This window comes from Aquarana catesbeiana, linkage group LG09 (assembly GCF_042186555.1).
Source record: "Aquarana catesbeiana isolate 2022-GZ linkage group LG09, ASM4218655v1, whole genome shotgun sequence".
In the NCBI taxonomy this organism is placed as follows: Eukaryota; Metazoa; Chordata; class Amphibia; order Anura; family Ranidae; genus Aquarana; species Aquarana catesbeiana.
Window position 1 is genome coordinate 235,948,091 of NC_133332.1, and position 12,849 is coordinate 235,960,939.

The window sequence follows — 12,849 nt, forward strand, 5'->3', positions numbered from 1 at the left end:
CAACTTGATTGGGGTCCACCTGTGATAAATTGATTGGACATGATTTGGAAAGGCACATATCTGTCTGTACAAAGTCCCACAGTTAACAGTGCATGTCAGAGCACAAACCAAGCCATGAAGTCCAAGGAATTATCTGTAGACCTCCGAGACATGATTGTATTAAGGCACAGATCTGAGAAAGGGTACAGAAAAATTTCTGCAGCTTTAAAGGTCCCAATGAGCACAGTGGCCTCCATCATCTGTGAATGGAAGTAGTTTGGAACCACCAGGGCTCTTCCTAGAGTGGGCCGCCTGGAAAAACTGAGTGATCGGAGAAGGGCCTTAGTCAGGGAAGTGACCAAGAACTGGATGACAGAGCTCCAGCGTTTTTCTGTGGAGAGAAGAGAACCTTCCAGAAGAACAACCATCTCTGCAGGGCTCCACCAATCAGGCCTGTATCGTAGAGTGGCCAGACGGAAGCCACTTCTTAATAAAAGGCACATGACAGCCTGCCTGGAGTTTGCCAAAAGGCACCTGAAGGACTCTCAGACCATGAGAAACAATTCTCTGGTCTGAAGATTGAACTCTTTGGCCTAAATGGCAAGCATCATGTCTGAAAGAATCCAGGCACCGCTCATCACCTGGCCAATACCATCTCTACAGTGAAGCATGGTGATGGCAGCATCATGCTGTGGGGATCTTTTTCAGCAGCAGGAACTGGGAGATGAGTCAGGATCGAGGAAAAGATGAATGCAACAATGTACAGAGACATCCTTGATGAAAACCTGCTCCAGAGCGCTCTGTTCTTCTGGGTTGGGGCTCACTCTGGACTGGGGCGAAGGTTCATCTTACAACAGGACAACAACGCTAAGCACACAGCCAAGATAACAAAAAATAGGTGTGCCAAGCTTGTAGCATGATGCTCAAAACAACTTGAGGCTGTAATTGGTGCAAAAAAGGTGCTTAAACAAAGTATTGCGTAAAGGCTGTGAATACTTATGTACATGTGATGTTGTTCGTTTTTTAATTTTTTTTATAAATATACAAAAATTTCAACAAACTTTTTTGACATTGTTATTATGGGGTATGGTTTGTAGGATTCTTAGGAAAACAATGAATGTATTCCATTTTGGAATAAGACTAACATAACAAAATGTGGAAAAACTGAAGCGCTGTGAATAATTTCCGGATGCACTGTACATAGCAACAGTGTACAAAGTACTCTACAAATTCTTCTCTCTTTTTTTATTCTAAACTTACTGTTGATCGGAATAATACGTACCCCCTGTGCTATATTAATAACCTTTTTTTCAATAAAAATATTGAAAATAAGGCTTTCAAAAGGGTAATGATAAAAAAAATTACAAAGATCAGTTTATAAAACCAAAAAGAAAACAAAAAATAACCCCTACAGTTTACCTTTAGGGTCCACCATTACCTATGCATCAATGTGAAAGTTACCGCAACACACATAAAACACCATACATGCATCGGTAAGTTGCAGGATCATTTTTCGAAGTGAATGCACATGCATTTAATGCCTTGTCGCAAAAATAGTGCATATCTGTATTTCTGTCCAGCCCATTAAAATGACCGTACCGCAGTTGAGTTACAAATGGGCCCAAAATCCAGGATATGCACTTCCCTGGACATTAACACAAAAAAAGCCTCAACATTTGTCTAGCTAGGTTATAATCTTTGGTATGTACTGTATGGTACAAGGGCAAAACTGTACACCTATAAAGGCAACCATTCTGTGGCATGGAGCTGCACGATTCTGGCTAAAATGAGAATCACAATTTTTATGCTTAGAAGATAGATCACGATTCTTGCGGCGTAACATCATCTTTCACATTAAAATGAAAAAAAATTGGGCTAACTTTACAGTTTTTTTTTTTTTGTTTTATTCATTGAAGTGTATTTTTTCCCAAAAAATTGCGTTTGAAAGACTGCTGGGCAAATACAGTGTAACATAAAATATTGCAGCAATTGACATTTTATTCCCTAGAGTCTCTGCTAAAATATATATAATGTTTGGGGGTTCAAAGTAATTTTCTAGCAAAAAATATTGATTTTAACTTAACAAGTGTCAGAAAAAGATTTAGACTTTAAGTGGTTAAACTGCATTTACACCTTGTTTAAAAACTTGGCAGACTCCCTGGATTTATTTTCACACAGAAGTTTATCCCTTTGATCTAAGAAGGAAGAGTTAGTTACAATGTTTCAAGTTAAAAACTTGGCAGACTGCCCAGATGTTTTCTTTTGACAGCTGAGTGAGCAGATAAGTCTCTGCAATAGAGATCGTCAGGGGGGTTTAATCGAGATCACAATTTTTTAACGATTAATTTTGCAGCTCTAATGGACACAGAAAGCAAGTAAATGAAATGTACAAGGATCTTGTCACATCAAAGTACTCTGTGACAACAGTGAACAGTTTCTAGTAACTAGAGTTGTAAATGACGCAGCTCAGAAAATGTCTACCTCCACCTTGCAGGGATGGCAGGTATACATATAAATCAGAGCTCCCTCAAACAACCTTTATTTTCATGATTTGTCTCCATTTGTGCCCTGGCCCAGCTGTCAATACAGACTGATAAAATTGTAACTCCAGTCAAAACTATCCAGTGCTGGATAGCGTAGGGGAGTTAGAATCTGTCAGATTTGTATTGTTTTCTGTTATTCCATTTGGGGAAATCCCTCCTTAATTACTGCCCTGGTGTCACGGTGTTATACAGGGTGTCATTTGTGGCAGGGTGGGGGCTCAAACAGAAATAAGAACCCAGCAGTTCTAATCCTTTCCTCACATGGCTAAAATAAAAAATATAAAAGGCACATGGTAAAAATGTATTTTTGAATGGTTTGGAGGGAAAAAGTGGAAGAAGAAATGACACTAATGCCGCGCACACATGGTCGGACTTTCCGGCAGGAAAAGTCAGACGGAATCTTTTCATCGGACATTCTGATCGTGTGTAGGCCTCATCGGACTTTTTTTTTCCCGAAAATTCTGACAGACCTAGAAATGGAACATGTTTTAATATTTCAGACGGAACCAATTCCTATCGGGAAAACCGATTGTCTGTATGCTGTTCCGACAGACCAAAAACGACGCATGCTCTGAAGCAAGTACAAGACGGAAGCTATTGGCTACTCGCTATTGAACTTTCTTTTTCTAGTCCTGTCATAAGTGTTGTATGTCACCGCGTTCTAGACGGTCAGACTTTGGTGTGTGATCGTGTGTAGGCAAGACGGTTTCAGCAGAACTCCGTCGGAAAAACCTTCAGAGTTTATTCCGACAGAAAAACCTGTCGTGTGTATGCGGCATTAGGCAGGCCATACATGGGTCGAATTTCAAAAGAATTTTCTTTCGATAATCTTATCTAAGAATTTTCGTTTGTATTTCGCACCATTAGTGGGCTGCAGCAACAGCCGATTTTCGTGCCGCAATCAAATTTAAGTAATCGGACATGTTGGAAATTTTTTGAAAAATAATTTTGTAATCAATAATGGAATCAAGCGAGAAATGTAATTGAAAAAGAAACGCGCATATGCAAGAAAAGGAAATGCCCATAAAGAAAAGAAGATTCCCAGCCATGAAAATTCTTTTCTGTAGCAACGTGAGGTGAAATTGAAGGCTTGGTTGGCCGAATTTCGAAATCAGTGGTGGCACCATCGGATCACAAAACGCACACATTTTCTGATTTTCAAAAAAAAATTCTTTTGAAATTTGACCATGCATGGCCAGCCTTAAGCTGGCCATACATGTGGAAATTCGATCATTTACTCTGAATTTTGATTTAATTTCTCATCTAAATAGAAAAAGAATAAAATAATCAATCTCTATTTCAATCCATAAAATTAATTAAAGTAATGGTAGGTTGTCTCCGTCACTTCAATCTGTCAGTTATCAAAAGCTAGTTAAAAGTGGTTGACCCTAAATAAAAATTGCTTTGGGTATGGTCAGACTAGGAGTGTGCTAGTAATATACTTGTTATAGGAGGGTAGCAGTAATCTGCATTGCCCCCAAAGGGTGAGAAGTTCATTGTTTGTGTTGGCTAGACAGGCGAGAAGAAATAAACACTCACCAACTGCACTCAGGGCATGTTTTAACTCCAATGTGAAGGCCGTGAGCGGTACATCCTCGGATACTGGCAGTATGGCTACTGTTGAGAGGTTGCTGGCTGGATTCCCAGAATCCCACTTGTTGCCAGTAGTATGAAGCCCCAGACTGTGACCTGGATAAAAGAATTAGGAAAAGAGTGAAGCCACTAGTAAAGTACTGACAGGGGTGATGTACACAGGTTGCCACTGCAAGTCAAGATTTGCATATTAATTTATCTAGCTCTGGATCAATACATTATGTCACTACATATCTGTTTGAACCGACCTTTTTAAAGAGGAACTGTAGTCTGCTCACATAATTTGTAATAAAAACATCTTTGCCAGTCTGAAGCTTCCCTCCAACCACTTTGCATATTATTTTATATATACTGTGATTCTGTACTTGCCAAATATGCTGCAGAAATCTCCCTCCACTGAGTCTGGCTGCATCTATTTTAACTGTGGGCAGCTGAAGCTGCTGCCTGTTCACTTCCTGGATTTGCACAGACACACAGAGGCCCACCCCCAGCTCTGCAACTCTCATTGGCCCTCTTATGACTCACCCCCCCCCCCCCCCCCCCCTCCCTGGCAAACTCTCACCAGACAAGAAACAGGAAGTGGGCTGTACAAGGTATTTACAGGCAGAAAAAAAATGTTTTTACATCCAAAGTTAAAACAACAAGGGCAGAAGATTTAATAGATGGAAAGATGAAAAAATGACTGAAGGTCCGCTTTAACTTCAGGCTTAAAATAAACATGCATCTAAAACCAAAGATCAAAAATATAATATATATTTGCAGCTTACCTGTCCTTAGATGTGGCGCTTACATTAGTTTTCTTTAATTTAGAAGTTTTTTCATCTAGTGATCCTGCCAGTAACACACTTTTTTGTTGATTTACTAAATCCGGAAAGTGCAAAATCTGGTGTAGCTGTGCATGATAGCCAATCCGCTTCTAACTTCAGTTTGTTCAATTAAGCTTTGACAAAAAAAAAACCTGGAAGCCGATTGGTTTCCATGCAGAGCTGCATCAGACTTTGCACTTACCAGTTTTAGCAAATTAACCCTTTTGGTGTCCTAGGGCAACAATGTCCACTCATTGAACTGCATCTATGAAGGTACAGCATTGTCTCTCTAGGCTGCTCTCCTGATTTGGACTATAAACATCACCTCCGGTCCATCACATGGGGAGCTGTTTTGTAGTTCACAAAGATAGTTTGGGAAGCTGATCATAGGGATGGGCTCAGGCGTGATCACGACTCCACGTGCCCGCACCCTCCAAGAAGCTGACACTCCGCAGCGCTAATCACGGGCGGTGAGACATTTCCTGATCCGTGGCTGCACAGATCGGGAAATGTCTCACTATCTGTGATTAGCGCTGCCCAGTGTCAGCTTCCTGGCGAGCGCGGGCATGTGGAGTTGCAAACACACCTGAGCTCATACTTGGCTACTAAAATGGGTTAAGATTTCAGTTTATTGCACAGAAAGTTAGCAGGCCCACTCAGTTTTCTGGCAAGATCAACAGGAATTTTTCCCTACTTGCAGAGAAAGTACTTTAACGTGGAAACAGAAAACAAATGCAGTCACTACATACAAGGACTTGCAAGCTACAATATATTACTTTTCTGTTCTTAGCTTTAGATATTCTTTAATGTACCAACAACAGAGTTATTACATCAACATATATACACAAACAAAATCATCAAAATTCCTTATGGAGGCTGCCATCGCTGACAGCCCAGTGAACTGCATTTTAGGTCTTTTAAAATGTAAAGTATATTGAAAGACAAAATATTCTTGCTTTTTTTTTTTTTTTTGGACAGAGTAAGGAAGAGCTAGAACCTGTCGGTAGTTTTTAAATTTTTTTTATTACATACCACTTTATAACCAAGTGACAATGCAAAAACTACAGAAATAAAAATGTGACAGGGATTCAATACTCTGTTCATAACACAAAAAAAAAAGTTGGGATTTAGATACACTTTATAGGAACCTGTCATGAAGCACAACCCTTCTGAGAAGACTCAGATGAAACCATTTTGTGATTTATGAACTGCATACTAGTTTCTAGTTTATATGGATAAGCCTGTTAATTGAAAAAAAAATCAACTTTTAAAGGCTGCATGTTAGAGGCCTGTAATATCTATTTTTGGTTTCAATAAATGTTTATTAAGTTTTATAAAATCACAATACAATAGCTGAACACAGCAAAAGACCCGGCGTTGGCCAAGAATTCAACTACAGACCAGAAACTTTACATCCCAAAGTCACGTTAATAATAACATATTATAAGGCCACCCAACTGCCAAGTCATTGTCATATTGGTACCAAAGGGCCTGTGACAACTTTTAACCTATAGCAATGGCGGAAGCAATGCCAGGCTGGTGCAATGCTTTCTGCTTCTGTAGTTCCATTATTTCTGACAGAGGGCAGGTAGGTAGCCATGATATCTGGTGCATGGATTATGACAGCTTGTCTTGTGACTAGCTATCTTTTCTTGCAAACAAAATTCACAGATTGCCATTGTATTTATGACTGAGTGAGTGTACAAAAGGCATTATAATCCTTCAGAAAGGATGAATTAAAACTACAGTTCTCTTCTATTTTAGAGGAAAAACATTTGTGATGTTTGAGCAACAGTGTCAGTGTGTTTTAGGTAGGATAAAAAAAATGCAAATTGCGCACTATTGTTTCTGGGCTGCACTACGGGTACAAACAACAACTAATATACACATATGAATTAATTGGTAGTAAAAAGATGTGACTCATATAACAACTTACTAAATAACAATGTGTATAATCACTTCTCGTAAATCTTGCAATAATCAAACAAAAATATGATAAATTAAGTGATAATAATCAATAAAGTAATAAAATCTTCACAAAGAAAAGGAAGTCCAATAGCCATGATTCAAAAGAAAAAATATAATAAATGTTATCCTTCAAGTGATACTCCACCACGAAACATGTGTGAGAAATGCAAACTCACCGGAGCTAAGATTATAAAAAAACCTTGGAGCAATAGTGGGTTTTTTGTAACCTAAAGCATAGATGAAGAGGGTCCCCTTTATCTTTGGAAATAACTAGGCAATTTTACTCGGAGAAAACAAATAAAAGGATCATAGGGAACAAGCGTTTCAAAAATAAATACAGGTAGGTAAGTGCCCACTTACATTTAAATGTGCTATGCGCTAGCACCAACATGTAGAGCAGGGATATGCAATTAGCGGACCTCCAGCTGTTGCAGAACTACAAGTCCCATGAGGCATACAAGACTCTGACAGCCACAAGCATGACACCCAGAGGCAGAGGCATGATGGGACTTGTAGTTTTGCAACAGCTGGAGGTCCGCTAATTGCATATCCCTGATGTAGAGCTTAGATTGAGTATGTATGGGTATGTTTGGGGGATCGAACGAGTAGAGAGGCATTGGAGGGGGGATAATTACATTAATACGTTACAATAATTAGTACAATAATAACATAATTACTTTAATAAAACCATTAAGTGAGGTCTAAATGGTATAACAAAAGGTTTTATACCATACTTAATGGTTTTTTGGGTACTTGGCAGACACATGAATACCGTATGTTGTGTATTTGATTTGGAAATATAATGTATTTACGGAGTGCCAAGGAGAGCGATCTGTTGCAGCCCATTAATCTAACATAATCTAACCCTGTATTTATAAGGTCAGTTCTATATATGTTTATTATTTAGTTCCTTTTTCCTTCATGGGTTGACATTATCTAATATATTGGTTGTCTTGATCACCTCCTTGATTACTCCTCCCCCACATGTGTGAAAGGTTCTTGCAGGACCACAGCTGATCGCTATCTGGATTAGATACAATTGGTCAGGTGACCACCATATATTATTTTGTTGTGTATAAAAGACAGATTGCGATTGATAGTCCTACAGCTATGATTAAGCGCCATTAATGATGCGAAACGCGTCAGCTATCATCTGGACCTGTGTCTCTGATTGATGTATGGATCAAGCTTTATTCAATAAAGGCATTATTTTGAAGTGCGGCCGTCCTTTTTCCATTTTTTTGGTATTTGACTTTGCTGAGCCGGCACCCTTCATCTCCCATATACTAGGATAGTGTGAACACAAGCAATACCACCTGGAGCGGTAATTACCTTGACTTGGTGTTTTTGGACAAAGCATGGGGCAATCCGCCCCTAATGTTAGGAGCAAATTGCCCCTCCACCCCTGCCCTCATGCTTTGGCATATATGCTCTTTTTTTTAACTGTGGTGCTTAAATCACCTCCTAGAGCACTGGAGTCATGGCTTTACATATCGTGGGAGTAAACGCTGTTGCCATCAGAATAAATAAACCCCTGGATACCTAAATCCTTTTTCATCCACCTGCATCGTGTCAGGGCTGGGCTCAGCCCTTCCTTCTCAGAGCTGGCCGCTCAACTGTCAGATTATTGCCAGCTCCTATCTCTCCACAGGTACTCAGCTGTTGATGATACTGCTCGTCAGTCCTGCTTACTTAAGCCGTTCAGCCCAGTGGATCTCTGCCTTCACCTTGGTCAACATCACAAGAAACTATCTCCTGCGTTCCTGTTTAAAGACTGGCTTTGCCGACAACCCTTCTGGCTTCAGATCCTGCTTGCTGTTCCACTACATTGATCCCTGACTTCTGGCTTAGCTGACTATCTGTTCCGGTTACTGAACTTTGGCTATGTTTCGACTACATTTGTTCTTTTTACTTTTATTATTAAAAAAGTGTGATTTAACTGTACTTCTGTCTCAGTCTGATTTCATGGTTTCTGACACATCGCCTCTTTTATATGGGGTCCCCACAGTCCCCTCGCTACAGATGGTCCACACTGGTGCGCCCGACCTCCCTGGGAGGCCTGGCGTGTCCCGATCTTTATAAATATTTCTTGGCCACCCAGCTAGTCACCACTGCCTGGTGGCTCAATCCAGACATAACTAATCCCACTACCTTAGTCGAGGCAGCAGTGGTGAAATCCCTGAAAGCGCTGAAATTCTTACTATTCCGCGGCCCCATATCCATGGACATCCTCCATGCGCACTACAATGCGTGGGGGGCTGGTCTTAAAATTGAACAATACCCTAAACATGCAATCTCTCCCAGTGCCCTCCTGTGGTTAAACCCCACTCTCGATCATATCTTTAGAATTACCTGAACCCCACGCCTGGACTAAATTTAACATAAAAACAATGGCCCAGGTAGTCTCCAACCAATCCCTGGCCCCGCTCTCCAAATTTATTTCCGATTTTAACGTCCCACAGTCCTACTTTTTCGCTACCTCCAGTTCTCCCATGCCTTCAGCTGCCAATTCCCCCACTCTCCCCCCCAGGTGGTCCAGTCTGCACTAGAGGACCTCCGTAGATCGGACTGCGCGAAGAAGCCCACCTCTCAGCTATACTCTAATTTGGTAATGACCTCCCTTCCTACGCTGGAGAAACTTGGAAGTCAGTGGTTACAAGACATCCCAGCATTTGACAGTGACGATTGGGATGACATATGGGACTTTCCTTTTAGTTCCCGTGTCTCCCTGAGGGATCGATTGATCCAGTTCAAGATGGTCCACTGTGCATATTTTACCCCACACAGACTACACAAAATGAATCCTGATCCCCCCCCGGGTGCTGGCGTTGTGGGGGGACTCCTGGAGACTTTGCCCATATTTTCTGGACTATTGTTGGGTACTGGAAAGAGGTATTGATATTCATAACCCAGGTCACCACCATACAATTACAACCTTCTATGTCAATTTGTATGCTGGGCTTGATAGAACAACTGATCCCCACAGTAGCAGGACGCACTCTAGTTGGGTTCTTTTCTATGCCCACAAAGCCATAGCTCTCAGTTGGTGCAAACCTACCCCCCTTCTCATTGGAAACAACTAGTTAACAACAGCTTACCCCTCTACAAAGATACGTATGCTACCCTTAAAGATACGACAAGGTCTGGTCCAAGTGGCTGGCGGAACCCTCCACAGCATCCGATGTACCCTAAAGTAAACTTTGCATTTAAAGCGGGGGTCCACCTATCTATCGTTTTTTTTTTTTTTTGGAGTTCATTCACAAACTTTTCTTCTCATGATTATCTACTCACATGTTCTGTGTAATAAGTCCGCCTGTGTCTGATTTCGTTGTAAAGAATAACTTATAAAATTCACTGAAGGTGGTTTCCATCTTCATTGTGGGCATTTGAAGCCCACAAGCATGTATTTCCTGGATGCGGTGAATGCTGTGCTCCCAGCATTCACCAAGATGTTGTGATGACGCTGTTGCACAATGCATGCTGGGAAGCCTGAGACTAGCTCCCAGGGGACTGTGGGAGTTCTGGGAGAGGCTAGAAACACGCCTACTCCCATGGGAGGAAAACCAGGAAGTGCTAAGAAGATTAGAAAAAAAAAAGGTAATTACGGCGATTTAAATTTTTTTACACAGCATGTCAGCATCTAGGCAAGGAAGAGAATGCATAGAGATAATGTTCAAAATTTGGGTGGAACCCCGCTTTAAGATACTCCTTACTCAGTGCAAGTCGTATACTGCCGAAAAACGTGATATCTTGTTTCGGTTTATGCATTTAGGGCCTGTGCTGAACTCTCACCTCAGGAGCCAGCCTGTTGCAATTTTTATGGTGACCCATGCTATCTGTTCTATCTTGTATAAATGAATACCAGATAATGTGTCCCTTTCAAGGGCCACCTCTTATACTCTTCATAACCAATGTATGTTGTTCTGCATGTTGTGTTATCAAAACCAATAAACAGATTTAAAAAAAAAACATGCAGAAATACAGCAGGTGCCTAGCACAGTGTTTCTCAGTCAAGGCACCCTTTAAAACTATGGAAAATCTCAAGGCACCCTTTAAAATCATGGACAGGCTCAAGGCACCCCATTCCAAAATGTAAAAAAACGACTTTAATAGTTTTACATAATGTGGCGGCATCAACACACATAGAACACCCAACATTAGAGGTAATTTATTCTTTCAAAGCAAATACACTTTTACACACTAGTACTGACTAGTATTCCAGTGTTTCTCCTATCCCTCAGTTTCTCTCGATCAGTCAGCTAAAGTGACCCCAGTGTTAACGGAGAGGGGCAGGGGAGGGTCAAACAAGGATGCTATGCAGGTGATAAACACTGATGACATTACTGGTTGTTAGTATGCCAGCATCTGGAAAGGTGAAATGGTGCAAAATAAAAACCGTTGTGAAACTAAAAGGTAGGCTTGAGCCACCTGCTGGCTTGTATACATTTTTGGGAAATTTTTAGTTATTTTGCCAAGGCACCCCTGAAGAAACCTCAAGGCACCCTTGTTAAAAAAGGCTGGCCTAGCACAGCGCAAAGGCAGCTGAATATTTCCAGTATGCCCCAGCAATTGTTACAAGCTTTTTGAAAAGGTGCATGTTGCCAGGACACTTACCAGCCAGTCAGCAGAGTAACTAAACACTGTATGAATGCCCCAAGAATGGGTATAATATATATTTTGGAGGTACTGGTGACAATCATAGCCAAAATAAGGAAAATTAAGCATCCTGCCCGGCACTATTGCCCAAAGTCAGTATAGAAAGGTGCATGGACAGCATTTAGGGAGTGCTACCTTCAATTTTCTTCAATTTGGATCTAACTGGTCCCACCATTGGCTGTGCACCCTTCTATACAGACTTTAGGGGATAACACAGGACAGGATGTTGAATGTGGACTTTAATCCTCCCCAGCACTTTCCAAAACTGGAAAAAAAATTTGGATTCACTTACACTTTTAACACAAGAGGCTTGTCACTGATGAATTAGTCAAAGTTCTAGTTAAATCTATGTAGTAAAAACCCCCTTTATTTCATATAAAGTATGTATTCCTTTAAAAGTGCATTTGCGGCTCAGTTAGTATAGTTACCAGAACTGCAGATTCTGGATAGTAACGTCAACCTCTATGTTGTGAATTTAGCACAGCGGGCAGATTCGAACATTATGCACATTACAGTACAAGTCTTTTTGGCAGAGAAACGTGTTCCTGCATATGTGGTTCCACAATGTGTTCAGCTATTTGTCTGTGGTTGCCCTTTAAATCTTTCAATACGGTATTGTCTGCTTTGAAAACTGAAGCAGCGGTGTCTTTATCTGAAGAACCAATCTAGATTTGTGGAGTTGATGGATATCGGGGACTAAATCCTTCACAATATGCTGCGGTTATGCAATGTGTTTATTGTTGGAAGCAGCACGTCCTCAGCCATGAAAAGGCTCGGTGGAGGCTGGGGGCCTGGCCTCTGCTGAGGGACTAGCTCTTTGTACCTCTCCGTTTCTGCTATGTGCCTGCTGGGAATCCTTTCAATAAGATACCTTTACACTTTCGTCAGCAGCACAAGAGAAATTAAAAAAAAAGAAAAAAGAAAACTGTGATTCAGTCTCGGCACATTTGCTTCTCTTGTGAAACAAAACCAGCCCCCTCCATGGGAACCTTCAAAAAGGAAACTGGGATTTGGAGTGACGATAGAAAATAGATGAAAAAAAAATGCTGGATCATGATACAAAGTCAGGATTGTTACAGTTGAATCATTCTGCCAGCGGCTGTAAGACAGCGGAGAGATTTAACTTAATTGAAAAGTCAAAATTCTACAAAACGACTGAAATACAAAGCAGTTTTTAGTCACGTGTAACCAGACAGTGACACTGCTAGTTGATAAAGGGTCACCCCACCTAAAACTGGCTATTCAATGCCTGGCTGGTCCTGGAGTCACTCGTTAAAAGATGGGAAATAGTCATAAGACGGTAA

General features: G+C 40.9%; 1 protein-coding gene across 3 annotated transcripts in view; it reads right to left on the reverse strand.

The window, feature by feature from the left end:
• Positions 1 to 12,849, reverse strand: part of PNPLA7 (patatin like domain 7, lysophospholipase) — a 478,577-nt gene that overhangs the window by 161,466 nt on the left and 304,262 nt on the right. For all 3 annotated transcript variants that reach the window (XM_073599988.1, XM_073599989.1, XM_073599987.1), the window contains one exon: positions 4,062 to 4,211. In XM_073599988.1, coding sequence (XP_073456089.1) covers positions 4,062 to 4,211 — 150 coding nt within the window. The remainder of the gene's footprint in view (positions 1 to 4,061; positions 4,212 to 12,849) is intronic.